General features: G+C 38.0%; 1 protein-coding gene across 1 annotated transcript in view; it reads left to right on the forward strand.

Annotated features, from left to right (window-relative positions):
* The window catches only part of UTRN (utrophin), a 731,009-nt gene that overhangs the window by 390,226 nt on the left and 314,811 nt on the right, over window positions 1–25,972 (forward strand). Inside the window, 1 exon segment of the mRNA XM_042782042.1 lies at window positions 5,664–5,853. Within this exon segment, the coding sequence (XP_042637976.1) occupies window positions 5,664–5,853 (190 nt within the window).

The following is a 25,972-nucleotide window of genomic DNA, read 5'->3' on the forward strand; positions in this document are numbered from 1 at the left end:
TTTCACTATGGAAGTAGATTGCCCCATCTTCCTTCTGAGGAGTGGCTGGTGGGTTTGAACTGCCAGCCTTCTGGTTAGCAGTCAAGTGCCTTAGGCACTGCGCTACCAGAGCTCCTGGAATCACCTTAATGACAGTAATTTTGTTTGTTTTATTTTTCCTGGTCTGCGCATTCTCAGAATATAGTAGAGTTAATTAATGATGTCAGTTTTTAACACTAGATTGCCACATCATCTATTATGTGCATATGAATATTCTTAAAAATGAGGGATTCTGATTACCATTTTTTTTTTTTTTGTAAATAGTGTGCTCACATGAAGAACACAACATACACACATAATGGGCGGAAGAGATGAAATTATGCTAAGAAGTTCTGGCATAGCATGTCCATGCATGCACAGTTCATGTCTCATGACATTTCCAGAAGTGAATTTCAGCCTCATTCAGTAGTCTGAAAATGTTACTTTTGATCATGTTTGTGTAATAAAAGTATAAGCCATGGTCTGCAAGTCATGGATTGAGTTTGGTGATAGGCCCCTAATCAGAAAATAAGCAGTTGACATTGTGTTTGCTATCAGGCAGTTCGAGATTGGGCCTCAGAGCAGTGGAGTTTGTTCTTGTAGAAGATCTCTGCCCACTTTCCTGGCTCTGGGGACAGGCCGAGGGGCGGGTGGAGGACTGTGTGAAGGGTTGCCACAGCCTGAGCACAAGCTTATCTCGAGGCAAGTGGGGGCCTTTGCCCACCCATGGCTGGGTCCCTCCACGTGGGCCCTGTGTTAAGCCAGGTGACAGGATGGTGTGGGTGTAGGCATACACTGCCTTGGCCTTCTGAGGCCCCTGGGCACCAGTTGGACTTTTCTTGCCTAGGTGAAGGATGGCCAACCCCTTTCGTGCCCGCAGGTCTAGTGCCTGCCCCGCAGTATCTGCCTGGACCTGAGATTCAAATAGCCTTAGCATGGCAGCCGGCCAGCTGGCTGGTGGGGCAGAATGCGTGCAGCTGCAGTGCGCCAGCCCTGCCCCCCCAGTGGCCTCTCTGGCCTGGGCTGCACAGACCCGCACACCTTCTGGGTTGCGGCCAGCTGCCCTGGCGAGTGTAATTGCCAGGGCGACAGAAGTGATTTTTTCCTGCATTAAAGAAAGTGGTTTGCTGAGCAGGGACGGAATCCTGCCGGGAAAGGGGCGGCTTTAGAAACGCAAGGGAAGGTTGATGAGGGTCTGCTGCTGAGAACCAAACCTCCGTGTTGGCAGACACAAAGACGACGACTTAATATTAAGTCTGTTGGACAGGGAAAGGGAAAAAAGAGAGAGAGAAATTGAAGTAATCTCCTGGAAAAAAAGTTGGTATAGTATACTTAATGAAAATAACGTGCAGGAGTTGTGTGATACGCAAAATTGCATAACGCGTGTTATTTGTGTAAAAACACAGTTCTATGAAAGGAAAGCATTTGACTGTACTAAATTTTATCATTAATAAATTGTATATGTTTAGTGTTCTTCAAATAAGAATTGCTTGCTCATGGTTGATGACTTATGCCTGCCTTTTTAAAACTCTTTGCTTTCTAGTTGGACTCAATCTTTATATGGTTATTTTTAGTATTTGTTCTCTCGATACTTTAAAAAAATTGAAAATAAGGGAAGGTTTTGGGGGACAAACCACCTAAACTCTAGTGGGTAACTTCTAAAGTTTAAAAAGTTAATTCAACAGTTGTATGCATATAATTAATAAAACGTACTGACTGGTTTATGACAAAATACAGTGATTCTTTCTCTACTTGCCACAGCCCCTCTCCCCAAAAGCTATAGCTTTCTCTCGTTTTCACTTTTCCTTAACACCTTCATGCATTTCCATAGTACAGTATCTTTAAGTTCATGGTGCTGACATCTTATTTTGATAAATTAGTATATAATTTTCTTAAGTGCAATTCTGCCGTCCCTTTCCTCATCTTTAACTTTTTAGATAAATAGATATTCAGTGTTGACATTATTATGCCTGCCCAAACATTAATGGCCAGGCACTGAGGTTTACCGTAAGTTTTTCCTCTCTGTTTTAGTGGAAATTAACTACCTTGTTTTTCTTTCATGGTCCCATTTTTTTGTACCTATTGCTAATTCTTCCCATCTTTTCCCAGTGACCTGACAGTATGATTTTCCATAAACTCAGTAACATTCTGCAAACTATTATTACTAATGTTTTTTCCTGGAGCATCTTTTCTTGGAGACGTGCTTTCTAGACCTTCTGCATGGCCACCTTCCTGGGCATTTTCTTTGCTTTTCTCCTCGTTGGAGTCCTTGTTTTCTGAATTTCCAGAGTTTTGTTTTGTTTTTCCCTCATTTTGTCAGAATGAATTCTTTGTTACTTTTGTTGAGTGAAAACCAGAATCCACAGCAGACGGCAAGATGATGACAGCCCTCATCTGCTCTAGTTTTGAGTCATTGCTCTTTTCTGGGATCTTTCACCATTAGCTAAGAGCCTTTTGCTTCTCTTCTGTGTTGTATCTCGTTTTTATGGTTCTCATATCTTCTTCTTCCTTGACTTAGGTAGTGAGTTCTATAGGGAACTTTTCCTAATAGTTACTTGAAAAATGCTGTGTGATAGGTAATTATAAAGGTATATCTTGAATACATGGTCAGTATTCTGAAAAAAAAAAAAAACCCAACTTATTATAATAAGAATTCTTAGGACTAAGAAGATATAGAAGGCTGTTTCTTGCCATAGTGAGTTTACAGACCAGATGGATAAGTGAGAAAACCTACATGATAAAGTGGAATTTAAGAGTGAAACAAGTTCACAATCCAAGGACTTTTCTAGGATACATGTGCTTAATTTCTGTATAAAAAGCAGTACTGAGCTTTTTTGGACTCAGAGCAAGGAAATCTGATTGGGAGATGTTCTGGAGAATGGAGTCCTTAACCTTTAAAACATGGGTAGGACTTTGGTAAGTGGAAAAGGTAGGAAAGGCTTTTTTATTTTGGATATGAGCAAAGCAGCACATTGCATTAAGTATGTTCTAGAGAAAAAAAGAGCACAGCTTTTTGACCTGCACGAAGTATCAAAGGGAATTAAGGGATCAAGTTAGAAAAGTAAATTGGTGGTATATTATGAAGGGCATTGAATTCCAAGCTATGTAATTTGAATTGTTGTTTTTTTTAGTAAGGGAAAGATGGCATGAGGTTGATGACATTACAGATTGTCATATAAATGGAATCATAGTAGTATGTAGTCTTTGGTGCCTGGCTTTTTTTCTCTTAGCAGAATGCATTTGAGATACCATCTATGTTGTTGTATATATTAGTGGTTTATTTCTTTTACTGTTGAGTAGTATTCCACTGTTTGCATGCACCACTATTTCTTTATCTATTTACCATTTGTTACTTGATACCATTTACATTGTTTCCAGCTTTTGCCCAACATAAATAAAGGTGCCATAAATATTTGAGTATGAATTTATGCTTTCATTTCTATTGGGTAATTACGTAGGAGCTCTGGTAGCATAGTGCCTAAGGCACTTGACTACTAACCAGAAGGCTGGCGGTTCAAACCCACCAGCCACTCCTCAGAAGGAAGATGGAGCAATCTATTTTCATAGTAATATCGCCTCGGAAACCCAAGGAGAGGTCTCTATGAGCCGGGTCCGACTCCATGGCACATAACAACAACAACAATAACAATTAATTATGTAGGATAGTATTGCTCAGTTGTATCCTAAGGGCATATTTAACTTTATAACAGATTGCCAGACTGTTTTGTTACTACCATTTTACAGTCCTACCTGCAGTGTGTGAGAGTTTTAGTTGTTGTACATCCTCACCAGCACTTGGTGTAGTCAGGTTTTTTTTTTTAGTCCATTCAAATATGTAGTGCTATCTCATTGTCACTTTAATTTACATTTCTTTAATGGAGAATGATGGTGAGCATCTTTTCATGTACTTATTAGCCATCTGTACACCTTCTACAGTGAAGTATCTTAAAAATCTTTTACTCATGTTTTTAAAGAATGTGTTTATGGGGTTATAAAAAATACATACTCATTATAAATTCAAAAATGCAGAAAAGTACACATACGAAACATTAATCACTATAAATGCCATCACTTACAAATAACTATTTTAGTTAACAACATTCCAGACATTTCTTTCTGTATGTGTTTAGAGATACGATGAATGGATGGATGCATGTGTGGATGAGTCAGTGGGCAGACAAAACATTTATAAATTAGATCATGTTATACATGCTAGGTTTTTCATGTAATTCATACAGCATAAACTTCGCCCTTTTAAAGTTCATGATTCATAACTTTTAGTAGAGTTACATAACTACAACTCTAATTTCTTAATATTTTTCATCACCCCAGAAAGATACTCTATACCCATTAGCAGTACCATGGTATTCCTCATCACTCCTGGCCTGTCACTTCAGATTTCCTTTTTTTCTCTGTGGATTTGTCTATTCTGGACATTTCATATAAACCTTTGGTGTCTGGCCTCTTTTACTTCATGTAATGTTCTCACAGTGGTTCATTCATGTGGTAGCATGATGTATCAGACTTCATTCTTCTTATGGGTTGTGTGGAATTCCATGTATGCATATATCATGTTTTGTTTAACCGTTTGTTAGTTGATGAACATTAGGGTTGATAGCCACTTTTTATCCCCTGTGAATAATACTTCTATGAACATTTATGTACAAGATTTTATGGGGACATATGTTTTCATTTCTCTTGGGATTAAATAGCTAGGAGTGGATTTGCTGATACTCATTTGTTGATTAGGTTATGTTCTTATTTTGGAACTCTAAATCTTGAATTAACAAATCTCTTAAATCAGGTAACTAAGAGAGTTCTATGTTCAAAAGAACTAATTTTGATGTAGATTTAATGAAAGGGTTTATAAAAAGCTTGATTGTTTTCCTAGTATAAAATTATTTAATGAGCTTAAAGAACCAAGCTGTATTAATTTGAATTGCTTAAAAACACATAAAACAGGCCCTTTTAATTATTATTTAATTAATTATTATTATTTCATCTTAAATATTACTTCTGATTTAATTCTTCTTAGAATCCATTTAGTCAGTCGCCTTGTAAATATTTGTGGATACTGCCTTTTGAGTGTAAGATGTCAATCACACTGAAGTTTTGGAATAAAGTATGTAGGGGAATAACCTAACCTGCAGTTATGATTTGTAACACGTAATCATATTTATTTTATAATATCGATAGCTGTGATAGTAATACGACATGTCTCCTTCCCTTTTCCACTTCTCACAATTCACATTATCAGTTGTTGTGGAGTCGAATTCGACTCATGGCAGCCCTGTGTGTGTTAGAGTGAAATGTACTCCATGTGGCTTTCAATGACTGATGTTTCAGAAGTAGACGGGCAGGCCTTTCCTTTGAGGTACCTCAAGGCAGACTCGACCTCCAACCTTTTGGTTAGCAGCCTGGAACTTGAACTGTTTGTAGCCACCCAGGTACCACCTACAACTAACATTTTTCCTCCATAAAGGGTTGTTCAGGACACACATATAAATAAACCTCCCAGGTGCCTCAGGTGACTTAAATAAATAGAAGTTCCTTTGTGACTGTATGAATTTTTTATTTTGGTGTGTGGGATGTGGAATGTCACCCTGTAAGTAATGGAGACGTGCCTGTCATGTTGTTACTTTCAGCGTTGCTGACAGACAGAGTGCCCTGGAGGCTGAGCTGCGGACAGTGCAGGCCTCGCGTAGGGACCTGGAGAACTTCCTCAAGTGGGTACAAGAAGCCGAAACCACAGTTAACGTGCTTGCGGATGCCTCTCAGCGGGAGAATGTGCTTCAGGACAGTGCCCTGGCCAGGGACCTCCAAGAGCAGATGCAGGTACGCCTGGGTGGCCACAGCCAGCGCGGTCTGGCTCTGAGCCCTCCCCATCCAGCTCGGTGCGCATTTACTGTCGTCAGAAGATAAGGTGGTCACTTGATTTGGTTGGGAAATCTTTGCTTCCCTGTGAATAGTTGGAATAAGACGTCTAAAATTCTCTTACTTAATAATAGAGGAAAAACCACCTTGTTTTATGTAAGTAGTAATGATAATTTAGATTCGTAGACTGATAGAGCTCTGGTAGCATAGTGGCTAAGGCACTTGACTGCTAACCAGAAGGCTGGTGGTTCAAACCCACCAGCCACTCCTCGGAAGGAAGGTTGGGCAATCCTACTTCCGTAGTGATACTTCCTCGGAAACCCAAGGAGGGGTCGCTGTGAGTCAGGGCTGACTCGACGGCACATAACAACAACAACAACAACAACAACAGACTGAGATTTTCTCTTTTCTGTCATTTTCAGTCCTGTTATAGTCAGCACGATTGAATCCTGAATAAGGGCATTTCCCCTTTTCAGGAAGCTGTTTCTTTTCCCATTTGTTTTAAATACTTAACAGAAACGTCACAAGGGCACTCTGACTTAGTTTCCAACTAATAACATTAGGCTTGAAGCTATTACTTTTACGTTTTTACCTTGATGACTAGGATTATATATTCAGTCTGTGGTTGAAATATTTCTTCTATATGAGCCGTAGTCACACAAAACTTAACCTTTAAAAACACTGATGAGGAATCATGCATGTTTGCATCTCTTTTTTCTTCTGCTAGTATTACTGCTTCAGAGCCCTTGAGCCTTCCATTTTCCATGCATAGAATGACCTACTCTTGCTGCTCATATAGGCCTTCTCACTTGCAGCTTCCTTCATAACCCATCTCAATGGTGAGGTTTGCTGGCCAACCGCAGTTTTATCTCTGGTGGCTTCTAATACTGTCTATCTGTGCATCCATTTCACAGTGGTTGTTTGTAATAATGCTTGTGGGCACAGGCTCTATCGCCACCTCCTCTCTCAGTGGATCATGTGATTCTGCAAGGGCAGAGATTATATTATTATATGTTATTGCCTACACACAGCTTTGTGTGCAAATCCTAAACAAATAACTTTGCTGTCCTTGGACTCTAATGCCACCATTATGAAATTCAGTGTGACGATCCCTTTTGAATCCCTTCTAAGGAACTCATTTCCCTTGAAATATCAAAAGGCTTTTTTATAAAATGTTAACCATGTGTGGATACGGATAAAGAACTATTCTTACTCTTAAAGATTTTTGCCGAATTGGAAATTATTTTTAAGTTAGACATTTTTTTTGTTTTGTTTTGTTTTACTGAGGTTTTCTTTATTGTACTTTGCAGATACTGCATTTTAAATTAATTTATTGTGATTTGGGTGAAAGTTTACAGAGCAAATTTAGTTTCCATTCAACCAGCTTACACATTTCTTTAAAAAGACCCTTTTTGAGAATGGACTTATTAATAACTTCTTCTCAAGCCCAAGCACAAGCACTGTTATGGTGTCTTTCTTTTGAGTTCTAAGGATTAACTTGATGGGAATCTGTGTCTGCTTGCATTGTTGTTAACGATGTTGAATGAGTGTGAGCAAGTATTGAAGTTATTATATCTGCTCTTTTGAATCAACCTCTGGAGGTCATGCGATCACCACAAACGTTAATTGATAAAATATTTAGCAATTACCTGTTTTTTAGGAGGCTATAAAAAACCTCAATCTCACTGCTGTTGAGTCGGATCTGACTCATAGCAACCCCTCGGTGGGTTTCCGAGGTGGTGTCACTATGGAAGTATTGCCCAGCCTTCCTTCTGAGAGCTCTTAGGAGGCTGTAGAGGGCTCTAAAGAGGAGAACTAGTGGCACTGTGGTTAAAGCATTGGACTACTAACCCAGAAGTTTGGCAGTAGGAACCCACCAGCCACTCTGTGGGAGAACCATGAAGCAGTCTGCTTCTGTAAAGATTTACAGCTTTGGAAACCCTGTGGGGCAGAATTCTACTTTGTCCTATAGGGTCACTGTGAGTCAGAGTCGACTCAATGGCCATGGGTTTGCGTTTGAATTTTAGAGAGCTCTAAATGTGAGTAGATACAAGAATGTATTATCTTTTATAACTTAAAGAATGATCAGATGACCTGTAAATGCTTACCTGTATTTAATTACGTAATGGTGCTAAATCCAACAGATACCTAGGTTACACACTTGATTAGGGAACAGTTTGTCAAAAATGAGCAAAGGAGGCTTCATGTGAACATGGATAATGAGCCCTAGCGAAATACAGCCTGTTTGAAAGTTTGGTAATTGTTGTTGGCACATTTTATCTTGGGATATATTTTCACCGTAGCCAAACTCTTCTCAATATTTAATGAATTTTAAAACCGTGGAAGAGATAAACGTAAATAGAAATGTTTTAAATATTTGTACATAAAAATGAATTAAGCCCAGGATTACTTGTCTTATGGCAAACAGCATCAAGAAAGAAAGGTTACTGACTAAAATATGAAAATTCAGTAAAACCTTTGTAGTAATTGCTTCTCAGAAATGATTTAGTGTTGCCTAAGTAGGCTGTTCTGGCTCATAGGAAATAGTAAAGAGAGCATTTATTAAGAGCCTATTAAAATCTCTTCAGTTTCAAAATAAACACACATATTTGTTTATGTGAAAGATTTTCCCCACTATGTTAATTTGCATTATTTCCCATCACCCTGCTTCTTTGTTAAATGCTCTTTTCCAAAACATCCTCTCTATTTTATTTTTTTAAAAATCCTTGGCTTAGTTTGGGTACCTTATAGGCAAGTGAGGTGCGCTGGTGGTGGTGCAGTGGTTAAAGCATTTGGCTGCTAACTAGAAAGTCAGTGGTTCGAATCCACCAGCCACTCTGTGAGAAAGAGATGCTTTCATAAAGCTTTACAGCCTTGGAAACTTAATGGGCTGTTCTGCTCTGTTCTAAAGGGTCACTGTGAGTTGGAATTGGCTCGATGGCAGTGAGTTTGGTTTTGTTTTTTTTAACAGGTAAGTGATTGTTAGAGAACTAGGACCTTTAGCTGAATATTTGTGAGTCAAGGGGTTTTCATTTTCCTATGGGCTTCTGTGTTCAGGACTCCCTTTTTGTGCAAGGGTACAAACATTGAAAATGGAAGCTTTGGAAAGAGGTTTATTGAAGGAAAATGAATGTAACAAAACATTTGAAATAATCAAATACATTTTCTCTTGAGGTGGTAATGGTGGTGGTGATGGGCAGTGCATGGGTGTGCTACAGATGATGGAATAAGTATCATGACATATTTGAGCTCCATGCATGAGACACATATACAGGCTGCTTACATGACTCATTTACTGGTTATACTGCTTCATGTCTTATGATTACCCAGTGTAGGCCCATGGGAATATTTCATGAAGATGGAGAGGAAGTTTATTCTTTTTTCACTTTGTCGTGGATCTTGGGTAAATTTTGATAAAGGATAATTTGGAAACACAATGGAAGATGAAGATTGATTTCTGGAAGGCTGTGATGCATGCTGTTTCTGTTAAGAAGGGTGATCATTTGGATTTATTTGTTTATATTTCATTGCCCTCCTTCCACGCTGTCAGGTTTTTATCCTCAGCAGAGCCAGTGTCAAGAGAAAACTTGAACTCTTGGATACTTGCAGGAGAGAGCAAAGCTTCTAGAGAATTGAGTGGTCCTTATCATAGATGATCTTGTCTGCCGTACTAAGGACTTTGGATCTTATCCTGTTGGCAATGGGAAGAAGTCATTACAGGATATTAAGCATGAGAATGAAGCACTGAGGTGTCTACTCTGTAGGAATCCAGCTGATATCATTGTGGAGAATGGATTTAGCTTGGGCAGGATTGGCAGCAGGAGTTCTGTCAGGATATCAGTATAGCCATCCAGGCCAGAGGTGATAATGACAGAACAGAATCAGTATCCTCAGAACTAGACCTGGTGACTTGATAGTATAGGTGACCCAAGGGAGGAAGAGGGGAAAAGACAGGGAAGGTTGCCAGGTGGTGGTAGGACCTGAGACCGGGAATGTAAGAAAATGTCTAGACAGGGATGTGAGTTAGGGGGAGTGTGATGGAATGGTAAAGTGTATTTTGATTATGTTGAAATGAGGTATTTGAGTAGCATCCAGGAGGAGATACCTCATGTATGTATTCATTTCCTCAGGCTATATACAGATGTACCACAAACTAGCTGGTTTATAAGAACAGAAATTTATTTTCTCCCAGTCCTGGAGGTTAAAGGTCTAAATTCAAGGTGTCAGCAGGGCTGTGGTCTCTCTGAAGGCTTTAGGGGAAGATCTCTCCTGTGTCTTCCAACATCTGGTAGCCCCATGCATTCCTTTACTTGACTTCACCACTCCAGTCTCAGCCTCCGTTTTTATATGACGTTGTCCCTCTGTGTCTAACTGGCTCTGTGTTTCTTCTTCTGTTTGAAAGATAGCAGGCATATGGGATTAAAGCCCTCCCTACTCCAGAAGGACCTTATATCATTTAACTAATTACATCTGCAAACACTCTTATTTCCAAAAAAGGTCACATTCATATGTACCTGGTGTTAGGACTTCAGCAGATCTTTCTGGGGACACAGTTTAACGCCAAACACCTGGCATACAGTTGTCATCTGCGTCTGTATTCACATGCTAGAATTTGACCAAAAAGCAGAAAAACCTCACTGCCCTTGAGTCATTTCCTACTCATAGCAACCCCTCCTTGCGTTTCTGAGGTGGTATCTCTAAGAGACTTTTTTCTCCCCTGCTCTTTTGAATGAAAACCTATTGTTGACTTCCCAACCGGTTTATCTATTAATTCAAATGCACGTATCCTTGATTTTCTTGCCTGTGTTCTAGGACATCATTATTCTTTTAATTATATTTTAAAACTTAAGGTCTAGATTTTAGTAGTACCAGTTAATTGAGAGGTTGTGATTCTTTCCTGAGTAGAACCCTGTGGCCCTTCTGTCTTTCTGGGGTAGGGATTGAATAAGTCACTTTTTACTCTCTAATCATTTGTGTTTGGGGGTTATTGCATTTGCATCTGTGATGTTCCTCTGCAGCTGAATGTTCGTCATCCTGTCCCGTAAGTATACACTCTCATTGTTTAGATCATCTTAGATCTTCCCCATACCCAGCACTGTATTTGGAGGAGGGGATGGTTACCTATACTGTGGAAACTTCACCAACTACTGGTTCAGGGACAGGAAGTATAGCTTCATGTATTTTTTAAAAATAGCACCTTATTGAGGTATAATTCACATACCATATAGTTGACTCATTTAAATTGTACCACTGAATGGTTTTCAGTATATTTACAGACTTGTGTAACCATTACCACAATCAATTTTAGAAGCTTTTCATCACCCCTAAAGGAAACCCCAGACTTTTTAGCCATCAGCCTCCTCCCTTCAGTCTCTCCATCCCTCCCAGCTTAAGCAATCACTAATCTTTCTGTCCCTGTATATTTGCCTAATAACGTAATAATTTTAGTTCCATCATTAATTGAGTACCTCATCTACTCTTGGCTTTACATAGTTGTTTTGACATTGTCAGCCTAACCAGCGGGAGGCAGTAGAGATTCTTAGTATAGATCTGTATGGCAGAAATCCTCCGAGCCCACAGAACTCTGCTTGATAAACGCGGCTCCATATGACCCAGTATAGGACTTTCCATCATGCAAAATGAAGGGTTGAGAAGACAGTAGAATAAAAGAAGAGAAACAAGTATTATAAAATACCTCTTGGGTACATAGCTAAGTGGCATGGGCCCTTAAATATCATAGGAAGTGTATCTCAGGCACTCCTGGAATAAGACTGCATTTCCCAGGCATTTCTTTTAAAGAATCTTGACAGTGGTACAGAAAGGTCACCTACAGCATTACGCAGGTCATTAGTTTGAGCAGGACACTGATGATGAGAAATATCTGGGGTCTGTTTCTGGCTCTGCTCTTTGACCCAGCCATTGACTCATTCTGGGTTATTTTGCTCAACTTTACAATGGGAATTCAATCACCTAAAGATAGTGCCTAAGGCATTTGACTGCTAACCAGAAGGCTGGCAGTTCAAACCCACCAGCCACTCCTCGGAAGGGAGATTGGGCAATCTACTTCTGTAGAGATAGCACCTCGGAAACCCAAGTAGGGGTAGCTATGAGTCGGGATTGACTCAACGATGGTGAGTTGGGTTTTTGTTTTTTTAACGATACTTCATCCCAGTTGATATCTGCACTGGCCTCCCAGCTGCAGTGTTAAATGTGTCTCGAGTATGCACACGTACACATAAAAGCCACAGTCTGTATCAGACCTTTACATGACATAATCGTGGCTTGCTATTTCCTACACACACAAGCAGCTTTGTGACAAATAAAAAGAGATCATGAAGGTGCTGTCAGAGAGGAAATGTGGCCTTTTGGAATCCTTGGTAGTCAATTTCAGACGTTTTTGTTGTTTTTTTCCATTAACTTTGCCTTTTAATTAGAGGAGTCCTAACCTATTCGATTTCTCATGGCTTTTTCCTGGGTAGGCATAAGAGAGCCCTTTGGAAGGTCTTTCTCTTAGAGTTCTTAGGTGAAACCACAAACCCCCTGCAGCTATGTTTTTGTTTGTTTGTTTGAGATGATCTTTCCCTGAGACCTGTCAGGAGGTGATTTAGTAGCACTTCCTATATAGGCTGATCTCCTTAGAGTAAGGACCCTCTGCTCTTCTTGGGATTTATTACAGGGTCTGTTATTCGCTCATCCCACAGAGCACTGCCAGAGCTGCATCTAGTCTGGGAGTGAACGCATCTCTCTTAGAGAGTGATTGCCACTCTCTCCCTCCCAATACAAACCGGCTGCAAGGCCCGCTTTGTGCTGCTGTGTTGAATCTCTGTTCCCAGGGGATGTCTGCTTTGTATCTGTGGCTTTAATGTTTCCCTTAATATGCTTTTTGGCTGCGGAGCGCACTCCTCTACAGCCGTAGGCAGCGTCTGGCTGCTTAACAACTTGCTTCATTTTCTGTCCACGACGGGCTGAGCAAGTACTGGTGGCGAGCATCTGCCGAGGGCTTTCCTGGATGGCGTTGATGTCCGTGGTTTAAATTGAGAAGAAGTTGAAGGAATACTAGCCTCTTTTTTCCCCCCCAGAACCTAAACCTTTGTATCTTTCAAATGCATTCCTGGAAGCGAGCATGCTCAGACCACTGGCAAATCCTGGTCCAGTGACCGGGAGGAAATGATCCTTGCTCTTCATTTATAATGCAAATTCTGAGGTGTCTCCAGAAGTGTGGTAAACTTAAAATGATGGCTGTGGTGAGAACGTCTCTGCAGAAAGTTGTGGTTTTGTTACATCGCTTGCAAAGGATGGCAGTTTCTTCTCCTCGGTACCAGAAGCTCTGTAAGGTAATTGAGTGATGGGAAATAAGGAGCTCGGGTGTCTGATGATTCTGTTTCAGGCTCGAAAAACTAATGGTACAGGATTCATCTCAAGGAAAGATTCCTTAGTAACTGATTGTAAAAACTGTTAAAGGGAACTGCTTGATTACATTTTGTTTAGAAATCTGAACCAAATGCTATCTTAGTGCATGTTTTATTTTGCATTTGACAAAGCCTTGTCTTCTGAGATGTGTAACTGAAATGTTTGGAGAAAATCTATCAAAACTACATTCATTAAGACCTGTTACCTCTGGGGTACTTAGCTGTGCTTTCATATTGAATGGCACATTCATTTTACATAAATTTTAGTAAATTTAAAAAGAACAGTTTAAAATAATCTTTCAGTCGATCACTTAAAAACCGTCCATCTTTTTTATAGATAATTGTTTTTTCAACTTAAAAAAATTAAAGCACATTTTAGTAACTTCATTTCATTATCAAAAAATATCCACTGTGTTCTTGAAGATCCATATATTTATAGTTGAACTTGAAGAACTAAATTTCTTTTGGACAGGTGGATTAAGTAGACTTGCAGGAGGCAACTTGTTTGACAGTTGCAAAATTCAAATACTACGTCATCTAAACAGAAACCATTCATGAGCTGCTGCCTCTTTGTAAAAGTTAGCCATTATATTTTTGTTCATTCTGTGGCTTTATCTGAGTCGTGATCAACTAACTGTCTCATTACCTTTGTCAACAATGGCAGTGATTTGATATAAAAGGAAGGAGAAATTATAACAGGAATGTGAAAGTAATTTATACAGCTCCACAGGACATACCATATTCTTTCTTTGTGTCATCGTCTTAGTACTATTTCCTTCATATTCTTAAGAATGTATCTTGTTGCCTTATTAGCTGCCCCAACTCATTTGTAGTTGGAATAACTGCCTCTAGGACAGTATTATTTTTCTGATGATGTGAAATGGGGCATAGCCAAACACCTAAATGGTGCTTATGTAGCAGTGGATTGGGAAAACAGAATTAACTTTATCAATTCATCTTGTTATTTTTTGCAGTTCAGCCAATGTATTTGTCTGGAACCTTTCAAAAAAAAAAGTTTTAGAAACAGACTGTGGTAGTGGAGCATATTTTGCAGTAGTACTTAGCAGTGTTTTCATTTGCTTGTGTAAGTGGTTAATTTAAACTTAATATTAACAGTTTAATAATTTAATTGCAAAAAATTCCTAAACCTAATTATTTCAATGTGTTGTGTTTTGGTCCATTTCAAAAAATTAATTTATTTTGATAAAACTTTTTTTTTTTTTGCATGAGAAAGCAGTTTTGTTCATAGAGAAGAAAAACTTGTTTACTTATATATGATCTTCATTATTATTTTAAAACTATGGATATGGCTATAGAAAACATCCTTTTTATTACCTGGGTCAATCTTTTGATCCAGTTGTATGCATACTTACACAAAAGCAGGTATTTATCTCAAGTCATATCACCAAGGCATTCAGTCCAAGATAGGAACCAATAGAAGTCAAGCGGTGAAGGTTAATTAGTATTATAATGATAGCCCAAATAAACAAAAGTTAAGTTACTGAAGTCCTTGGATAAGTAATTCCCATCAAAAGCTACACTTTGGGCAGGCATTCTGAGAGGGATAGTTTTCCTAATAAATCATCAAAGCAAATGTTTCAATGTTTAGAATAAATATTATTTCCTTTTTAGGAAATTGAATTTTTATTATTTTGAGTTGAAATGTTTTGCCACATATTCTTTTCACATATGCAAAATTAACAGCTGCCCAGATAATGAAATGAGAAATACACAATTCCAGTACTTTCCAGCAGGTGTCAATATAAGTCAGTGATACATGAGAGTTTAGCTGAACAACTAGGAAATGAGACTTGGAAACGGTACAAATATTATGAAATATTTGAGCTAGCAACAGCTTTATTTTAGTTGCATGGTTGTATTTTGAAAACTGATCTTACATTTCAAAGTATTTAAATACATATGATGTAAATAGAATTTTAGTTGCAAAATTAAGTGTTAATTAAGTTGCCATGTCAAATACTGACCTTATACCTTATCTCTGGATAATTCTTTTTGGTTGGAACATTTACAATAGGTATCTATATCAACGGAAAATACTTAATTGTGTTTTAATTATCAGTAGCTGTGTTTAGTCTTTAAAAGTTAAATAGGTTTGGTATTTATTTGCTTTAAGACATTGTAAATTCTCTTTCCCAGAAATTGTAAAATGCTATGAGGACTTTCTCTCTACCTATAACTCCCACTTTATCTAAGTTTAGTTTTATAGAAAAGAAATCCTGTAAATTTCAGTGTTAACCAAAACCCAAATCCACTGCCAATGAGTGAGTTCCAACTCACAGGGCCCTATAGGACAGAGCAGAATTGCCCCGAAGTATTTCTGTTTAGGGAAACAGACTGTCACATCTTTCTCCAGCAGCCTGGCTGGTGGTTAAGAACCACTGACCTTTTGGTTAGCCACAGAACGCTTTATCCACTGCACAATAGCTCCATAAAAATATAGTCTGTTGTCAACACATTTTCAGACCAATGTGAATGATAAAAAAAAATGTTGCATAATCTAAGGTGAAACTTGACTATTTAAAATGCATATTGAAACTGAAATCCAATGTCTGTTGATATTTTTAGCCTTTCTTTACTTCCTCTTTAAGATCTCTTTTTACATATTATGTCAAAGTCAAACTTTTATCAGACTTCTTCTCGGTGACACCTCGGGTTTCTCTGCATATTTGCATAATTCTCTGGTCTGTCAGAAAACAGTTTGTGTGTTACACAATTGAAAATTTATGTAGAATATTCTCATTCTGCAGTTTATTTTTTCCCATGTGTTTTGGTGTATGTGTGTGAGCAGTGGAGAAGGTATGAGAAGAGGCACTTATGGAATTCACAGCTCCCAGAGTTAAAATAGCTTTCCTTCTCTCAACCTCTTTACCCATTCATTTGTATTTCTTGCCTTCAATTTAAACTATTTCTTCTTGGTTATATATGCCATAAAATTTGGGTAGGAAATGGAAACAGAAATGCTGCTTACTTGGAGGATATAATTAGCAGCATTGAAATTGCCCTGATGACCTGTAGTCACCATACACTGGGTACTAATTTTTCCAGATTTAGTTTTGATTGCTTAGTTCCTTTAAAATATTAATAGCAATTTTTCTTCCAATAGAGCACAGTAAAAGCAAAGCTAGCATGTCAATGATTAAAAAACAAAATGGACTTTAATTTGTTTTTATTGGTAGGTGATTATTTTGGGATATTTTATTGCCAAAACTTTGGATCAAAATTTGATTGTCTGAAGTTATGTTGAGTCATTAAAGAATTTTATATGGCTTCCTTTTTTATCTTCATGCCAGTTTTCATTAAAAATGTAATAACTGAGAACATGATAGAAGCAGTTTTTTGGGAAGAGGGATTGGTATGTGAGCCATTATAGAAAAAAATGAGAAAAGGAGAAAAATAATTAGTGTTATGAGTTGAGTTCTGCATGACTTAAGCATTTTTAAAATGATGATTGATGTAATATAACTTATGTCTGCTTGAATGGTTTTAATCATCTTCAATTATTTTTTTTATCCCATAGTCCAGCCAGTAGAAACACCGTACGTTGATGTCGTGAAGTGCTGTGTAGTTGGTTCTGACTCGTGACAGAACGAAACACTGCCAGGTCTTGTGCCCTCTTCACGATTGTTGCTGTTTGAGACCTTTGTAGCTACTGTGTCCATCCATTACCTTGAGGGTCTTCCTTGTTTTTGCTGAACCCTCCTTTACCAAACATGATGTCCTTCTACAGAGACTGGTCACTTCTGATGACATTGTCCCACAGATGTCAGATGAAGTCTTACCATCTCTTCTAAGTGTTCTGGCTGTACTTCTTCCAAGACCGATTTGTTGATTCCTTGGCAGTCCAGGGTGTATTCAGTATTCTTCTCTAGCACCATCATTCAAATGCATCAGTTATTCTTTGGTCTTCTTTATTCTTTGCCCGGTTTTCACATGCATATGAAATGATTGAAAATACCCCAGTGTGAGTCAGGCCTAAGTCAGTCCTCAAAAGTACATCTTTGCTTTTTGACACTAATAAAGAAGTTTTTTGCAGCGGATTTGCCCAAAGAAATATGCGATTTAATTTCACAACTGCTGCTACCATGGGTGTTGATCGTGGATCCAAGTAAAATGAAATTCATGACAACTTCAATATAGTTATATGCATATTCATTCAGAAATTATACACATGTGCCATGATAAAATCATATACTAAATATTAGTAGAGTGTAATTTTGTTCTTCTTCTCTACTCTTCATCCCAGTTGTCTTTTTCACTGTGTGTGATCTATCCATACCATTTTGGTGACCATTGATTTAAACATGCTGTGAAACCCTGCCTGTTCTGAGCTTACCCTTCTGGAGCACTCAGACTTTCAGGAGGGTACTAAACTCAAAAGTCATCCTGGAAAATCATGTGTCTGTCATGTCAGAGCAGCTGCCTCTAAGTTCTCTGAAAAAAGAGAGAGACCAGAAGATTCTACCCAGCAAGTCTGGACCGATCTCTCTCTCTCTCTCTCTGTCTCTGTCTCTCTCTCTCTCTGTTTTCACATGTACACAGCCTAGAGCTATGTGGATGCTTGTAGCCATGGGTAACAGTGTATGACCACAAAGGGCACTTCAGTCTCTGAAGAGATTTTTAGATTCGTCAATGGAGTTAACTTTATATACTGTTTTCCATCTGTTATGGAGTCCTAGATAAAGTTGTGTATGTGTATTTTAAGAAGACATGGCATAGAATCATATATTTTCAAATGATTCACCTCCCCATGTAATTGAAATTTATATTTCTTATTCCCAAAGCTTCCCTCTCTGTTTTAGGGGATAAAAAACTACTGTCCTTGAATAATTAAATCCTCAAGTATTCTGGGAAGATGGAGCGTTAATTTGTCTTGGACTGATCCTGAGATGTACATATTTAAGGCCAGTTCTCAGAATTCTGCAATAACCAAATCATATCTATATTATAAGTCACAGAAAGGTCAGCATGACATGGCCCTGTAGCCTGGAAGTAGATGCACACGTGATCGTATGAAGTATTGTCTCCCCTTGGTTTCATGAGAAACTCTTGGTTTGGTAGAAAATGTGTGAAGGTTGTGATTTAATGGAGAACAATGCCAAGTGCAGAAGGATTTGACTACACGTTGTTTGATGTCCTAGTCATGCTGTGTCAGAGGTGTATGACCACCAGGACAGATCATTTACCTTTTCTGTGTGCCATTGAGTCGATTCTGACTCATAGTGACTCAGTGTGACAGAGTAGAACTGCCCCATAGTGTTTCCAAGCTGTAATCTTTATGCAAGCAGACCACCAGGCCTTTTCTCTCATGACTGGCTGGTGGGTTTGAACTGCTGCTCATTAGGGTAGCAGGTGAGTGTTTAACCACTGACACACCAGTGCTCTTTTTCCTGTACTGCCCCCTTGCCTTGAGATGATACATGAAATGGAAGCTGTATCGAGAGAACAGTACCTGTATCTGTCCCTGCCATGGGCACATACTGTGTCTTCCAAAAGCAGCAGTGCTATTTTTGGTGGCTCCCTACTCTCTGTTTGGCCATAGTTCCCCAAGTTGGTGTTTATCTCAGGATTAAAAAGAAGAAAACTTAGTGCCTCAGTGAACTAACATTTTGTTAATCAGGCACTCATATTATCAATGACTTTTAGCTAAAAGCAGTATAATTAGCTCTAATGTAATACTTTATCATTTAACTAAAAAATAATTAATACCACTTTTGCATTTTAAACAGTTCTGACAGCCAGAATCAAATTATCCTTTGGATAAATCTTATACTGTGATATTAGTATAAGTCAGAAATAAGCAGAAAGTCATTCTGCTGAAGAGTGAGGATAGCATCATGGAGATAAATAAAAAGTTTCCTTTAATTTTAAGGTATGATTTGATAACTGTGACTACATTGTTGATTATTTGTGTTTTCCTAGGTATAAAGTTTATTACAGTCCAAGTGGAAATTTCCAGGCAGATGGACTGTTTTCATTGTTATGTGCCATCCAGTCAGACCCGACTCATAGCGAGCCCTCCTTGGGTTTCCGAGGCGGTATCACTATGGAAGTAGATTGCCCAACCTTCCTTCTGAGGAGGGCTGGTGGATGTGAACCACCAACCTTCTGGTTAGCAGTCAAGTGCCTTAGGTGCTATGCTACCAGAGCTGGATGGACTACTAGGTTTTAAATGTACAGACATTGTCTCCTTCCTTTTACTATTTGCTGTGAGCCCTGCCAGCTTCTCTTATTTGGTATAGTTTGGTATAGTTGGTGGTTTATTTTTAGCTTTCTAAAATAAGTAATTAGTAGAAATCCCTCCATAGAAATACAAGAATATAGAAAATTTCATGCTTTGGTAACTTTCTCAGTTTCACCAAGTTTATTCATTGCTGGGCAAGGTAAATGAGTCCAAATAATTGAAATTGGAAAGCATATGAAGTGCATCAGAGGGTTTCTTTTCATTTTTCTTCCTCCAGTTTGTTCGGTTCTGAGGAATTCTAAAAGAGTATAACAGAGCTCACCAATAAAAGCAGGTGGCGCCTTTTAATGCTTAATAGATAATAAGCTGATATGAAAGTATGACTTGGTGTAGCTTTAAGTGAGCATTTTGGAAAAACATCAAATAGAAGAAGGCGTTCAGCTGTTTTCACAATAGACTACTGTTTTGCTTTCGCTTTAAGCAGATTGAGAGCAAAGTGGCCGAGTGTGGCAGTAAAATAACTGTAAGCTTTCCCTGGAAAAAAGTAGTATAACTCCTGACAAGATTTCCTTCTGTTTTTAGTGTTTTAGAGTTGGCTTTTCTCATATCTGTTATATATATCTTATATTATTGTGTATCCTTACAAAGTAGACAGGGAAGAAATTGTCATTATTCCGATGTAACAATGGAGAAACTAGTTTTTAAACTGGCTGGTTAAAGAATATGCCAGTAATTGCTCAGCTGATACTAGCACAACTTATATCTTCGGAAGGAAGGTTGGGCAATCTACTTCTGTAGTGATACGGCCTTGGAAACCCAAGGAGGGGTCGCTATAAGTTGGGTGCAACTTGACAGCACATAACAACAATACTAAACATAGGTTTTCTGATTCTAGGTCCATGTATCAACAATTGATAGTAGATTATTGTTGTTGTTGGAGCTCTGGTAGCACAGTGGCTAAGGCACTTAACTGCTAACCAGAACGCTGGCTGTTCAAACCCACCGGCCACTCCTCGGAAGGAAGGTTGGGCAATCTACTTCCGTAGTGATACTGCCTCGGAAATCCAAGGATGGGTCACTATGAGTTGGGTTCCACTTGACGGCACATAACAACAACAACATGAGACAATTGAAAATACCATGGCTTGGGTTAGCTGCGTCTCAGTGCTCAAAATGACATCTTTGCTTTTTAACACTTTAAAGAGGTCTTTTGCAGAAGATTTGCCCAATGCATTATGTTGTTTACATTCCTGATTGTTGCTTCTATGGGCATTGATTGTGAATCCAAGTAAAATGAAATCCTTGACAACTTCAATCTTTTCTCCATTTATCATGACATCATTTATTGGTCCACTTGTGAGCACTTTTGTTTTCTTTATGTTGAAGTGTAATCCATACTGAAGACTATACCGTCTTCATTGGTAAGTGCTTCAAATCATCTTCACTTTCAGCGAGCAAAGTTGTGTCATTTGCTTATTGCTGGTTGTTAATGAGTCTCTCTCCAATCCTGATGGATTTTTCTTCTTTTAGTCCAGCTTCTGGGTGAGTATGTATGGTGAAAGGCTACACCTGATGCACACCTTTTCTGAATTTAAACTGGTATCCTTCTGTTCAAACGAATGTCTCTTGGTCTATGTACAGGTTCCACATGAGCATAATTAAATGCTCTAGAACTTGCATTCTTCCCAAGGTTATCTATAACATGTTATGATCCACACAGTCAAATGCCTTTGAAACGTCCGTAAGTCACAGGTAGACATCTTTCAGTTAGAGTTAGAAATTATACTTGACTAAAATGTGAGTTACAATATAGAAGGTATAGAAAGAGAGATCATGTTGGCTAAGTAGTCGATAGGGTTTCATTCTAAATTACCTCTACGTGCATTGAATTATCCAATGATATTTAACCTGGATTCTAAGATGTGAACCATTGAAAACTGGAATATGGGGAAATGTTGGAAATATCTCAGCCCACTATTTCATTGTACGATGAGGAAACAGATCCTCAACAATGGATGTTTTATTTTGTCAGGTGGGAAAGTACTCATTTTCTGCTAGTAGTTTAAACTGAATGACATTTATTCTTTCAAACTCATTTGATGTTTGACTTCTGGCTATATAATTTTAAGAGAATAACGATTTTTTTCTAATTTAAACTTGTATAATGGATGCTTTTTTAATGAGCTCATTTTACAGTTTTATGGAAAAAAATGAGTCAGTTCATTTTAATGCAAATTAATATGGTTGGTTCTGGTTTTTGATTCATAATTTAGTTTGGTTTCAGTCTTGAATTATGTATTCACTGAACCTAGTTCTCAATACCCAAATGTAGTTTTCTCTCATTTTATTTTAAAATACACAATGAGTCCTTAAAAAAAAAAAAACTGAAAACAAAGACTCATCTAATTTATTAGCCTGGATTATTTTGTTAAATAGCAAATTTGTCTTTTTCAAAGAACCTGCGTTAAATGGCTGTCATGTGCCAAAGCAAAAAAGAAACCAAACTCACTGCAATCGAGTTAATTCTGACTCATAGTGACCCCCATTGGATTTCCAAGGCTATAAATCTTTACAGATGCCTCATCTTTCTTCCACAGGTAGTGGGTTCAAACCACTGACCTTTTGGTTAGCAGCCAAATGCCTTAACCCCTATACCACCAGAGTTTCTTGTCATGTGCCAGAGATATGTGCAAGTATAAACAGAAGATACATTGTATTTTACAAGTGAAACAAAAAAGTTTAAATCATTTGTTGTGAGAGTATTTTAATGGGTAAAAGGGATTATCTAGTCTGGAGTCTGACTGTGGATTCATGCAATGGTGACTTTGCCATTTACCAGTTACGAGACCTTGGACAAGTCATTGACCATCTCTTAGTCGTGGCTTCCTTTTTCAAAAATGGCTTTGGAATTAGTCTGACTCTCTCTTTTTCTTAGGGTTGTTTTAAGAATTAAATAACTTTATATACATATATATACATGTGTGTATGTGTATATATATGTATAATGGTAAAAAGAGAGCCTGACACATAATAAATGCCATGTGGCCTGGCTCCATTTGTTACTCCACTGTGTGGATCGTGTGAGGTGATCTGTGGCATGTGCCTGGCGTGATGCCTTGAACACAGAGCGTGGCTGGTGTCTCTCGGAAGTGCTGGTATTCTTATCCTCCTCATTTTCTTGGTCCCTGAAGTGACTTTTAAATCACATCACATTCACCCAGGGAGCTTCTCCAAAGCATTCATGACCCACTGACTCTGACTCGCTGAGTCTGAATTGGAAACTTGGCCAACCGTGGTTAAGAACCATTGCTTCAACAATAGAATTAAAAAAAAAAAAAAGGTGGTTTCCACCTGGTTGTTACTTTCTCTGCGATTCTGCTTCAGGAAATGGGAGAAAAAGCTCCTCTTGACCAACCCATTTATGACAGAAACTCTTGTAGGAGGAATATTTCCCAAGTTATGAGTGCTCTTCTAGATTATTGGTTAGGCTCCCAGGTAGCACCTGAACATAATAGTTAGCCCACAATGAAGCTGATACAATGCTGATTTACATAAAACATTCCATTAAAAATAGTCCTGTTCCATTAACAGAAACTAACAAAACGAAGAAAGAAGTTATCTTTACTGCAGCTAATAAACAAGGAAAAACAAACATGTTTGCTTAGAGAATGGAATGAAGTACAGATATTATTTCTTAGCTTTTTAAGAATTAAGCTTTTTAAATTTTATTTTAAATTTACTGTTTTTGTAGTGAAAACATACACACCCATATATTCACCAACGTAACAACTTCCACACTTACAGCTCAGGGACATTGATGACATTTTTCATGTTGTGCTACCATTATTGCTATCCTTTTCCAAAATATTCCACCATTGTTAGCGTAAAATCAATGCCCTCCAAACATAAGCTTCCCTTTCCCCCTTCACTCCTACCCCTGGTAACCACTAATAAAATTTTATATATATACGCACACACAGAGACACACACACGTATGTATATATGTATATGTGTGTGTGTATGGGTATGTGTTTTTTGTGTATGTGTGTGCATATATTATATATGTATGTATGTATGTATATGTACACACATGTACACATACACATATATAGATATATGTGCACATATATACACATACATATATACATGTGTATACATATATATATATATGAAACTCTGGTGGCCTAGTGCCTAAGCCATTTGACTGCTAACCAGAAGGCTGGCGGTTCAAACCCTCCAGCCACTCCTCGGAAGGAAGGTTGGGCAATCTACATTTGTAGTGATACTGCCTTGGAAACCCAAGGAGGGGTCACTATGAGTCAGATGTGACTCGATGGCATTGTGGGTTTGTTTTTTTTTTTGGTGTGTGTGTATGTATGTATGTGTGTGTGTGTGTATATATATATATATATATATATATATATATATATATATATAAAATTAACCTATCTAATAATTTACCTCCCCTCCCCTCCCTTCTGATCCCTGGTAACCACCAAAGAAAGTTTCCTTCCATGTAGAAACCTTTCCTTGACTTTTTATAATAGTGGACTAATCCAGTGTTTGTCCTTCTGTGATTGACTTATTTCACTCAGCATAATGTCCTCCGAGATCATCCATGTTATGTGGTATTCTGCAGACTCTACGTTATTCTTTACTGTTGCATTCTATTCAATTGTGTGTATGTACCACAGTTTGGTTGTCCATTCCTCTGTTGATGGATACTTAGGTTCTTTCCATCTCTTTGCTATTGTGATTAGTGCTTATAAACATGGGTGTACATATATTTGTTCTTGTCCTGGCTCTCACTTCTTTAAGATATATACCTAGTGGTGGGATTGCTGGATCAAATGGTATTTTTATTTCTAACTTTTTAAGGACTCGCCATACTGATTTCCACAGTGGTGTATCATTCTACCATCCCACCAGTGGTGTATGAGAGTCCCAATCTCTCCACATCCTTGCCAGCGTTTGTTATTTTCTGTCTTGTTGAACTTTGCTATTAGTCCTGGGCTGAGATGGTATCTCATTGTTTTGATTTGCATCTCTCTAATGGCTAATGATTATGAACATTTCTTCATGTGTTTGTTGGCCACCTGAATGTATGTTTTGGTAAAATGTCTCTTCATATCTTCTGCCTATTTTTTAATTGGATTGTTTGTGTTTTTGATGTTGAAGTCTTGGAGTTTTCTGTAAATTTTAGAGATAAGTCCCTTGTCAGATATGTAGTTGCCAAATATTTTTTCCCAATCTGTGGATTCTCTTTTTACGCTTTTGAAGAATCTTTTCATGCACATAAGAATTTAATTTTTAGAAGGCCACAATCATCTAGTTTATCTTTTGCTGTTTGTGCATTTTGGGTTATGCGTAATAGTCTATTTATGCCATAAATTAGGGCTCCTAAGTTTGCCCCTATTTTTACCTTTGATGAACTTTATAGTTTTAGGTTTCCAGTTTAAGTCTTTGATCCATCTGGAGTTAATTTTTGTGTATGGCATGAGGTATTGATCTTGTTTAAGTTTTTGGAAAATGCATATCCACTTTTGTAAGAGAGACTGTCTCATCCCCATTGAATGGATTTTGGCCCTTTGTCAAAGATCAGCTGACTGACCATAGGTGGATGCATCTATTTCTGGGTTCTCAATTCTGGTCCACTGTCTATCATTGTACCAATATCAGGCTATTTTGACTACTGTGGCTGTATAGTAGTATGTTTTGAGATCTGGGAGTATGAGATACCCTACTTTCTTCTTTTCTTCAATGATGCTTTGCTTATCCAAGGTCTCTTTCATTACCATATAAAATTATTGCCTGGTTTGTCCATGTCCTTAAAGAATGTTAATGGGATTTGGATTGGGATTGCATTGAATATATAGATTGCTTGGGGTAGTATTGACATTTTCACAGTGTCCAATCTGCTATCCATGAGCATGGTATGTTCTTTCACTTATGCAGATCTCTTAAAGTTTCTTGAAGTAGTGTTTTAATTTTCTTTGTATAGGTCTTTTGTGTTCCTGGTAAGATTTATTTCTAAGTGTTTTTATCTTTTTGGTAGCTATTGTAAATGGTATTGATTTCTTTATTTTTTTTTTCTGGAGACCTCTTTGTTATTGTAATAATTATGCTTTTGATACCATCAGTTTTATGTCTGTGTTAACCCAAAACAACTGAATTAACTGTTCTTTGGTGTAACCAAAGCCCACTGCCATCAAGTCTGTACCTACTCATAGTGTGACCCCTTAGTGTTTCCAAGGCTGTAAACTGTTAGAGAAGTAGATTGCCTCATTGTGCATGGAGCAGCTGGTGGGTTTGAACCACTGACTTTCTGATTAGCAGCCAATTGCCTTATGCACTGCACCACCAGAACTCCTTGTTCTTTGGTATAGATCTGTATTAATTACAGCCAATTTTTGGAGGAGGGAAAGCTTTTGATATTTGGCTTAAGATACTATAAAATGAGGGACATTAT

The sequence above is a fragment of the Orycteropus afer genome, unplaced genomic scaffold, assembly GCF_000298275.1.
Source record: "Orycteropus afer afer isolate SDZICR_OR568_19922 unplaced genomic scaffold, OryAfe1.0 scaffold00226, whole genome shotgun sequence".
Lineage (NCBI taxonomy): Eukaryota > Metazoa > Chordata > Mammalia > Tubulidentata > Orycteropodidae > Orycteropus > Orycteropus afer.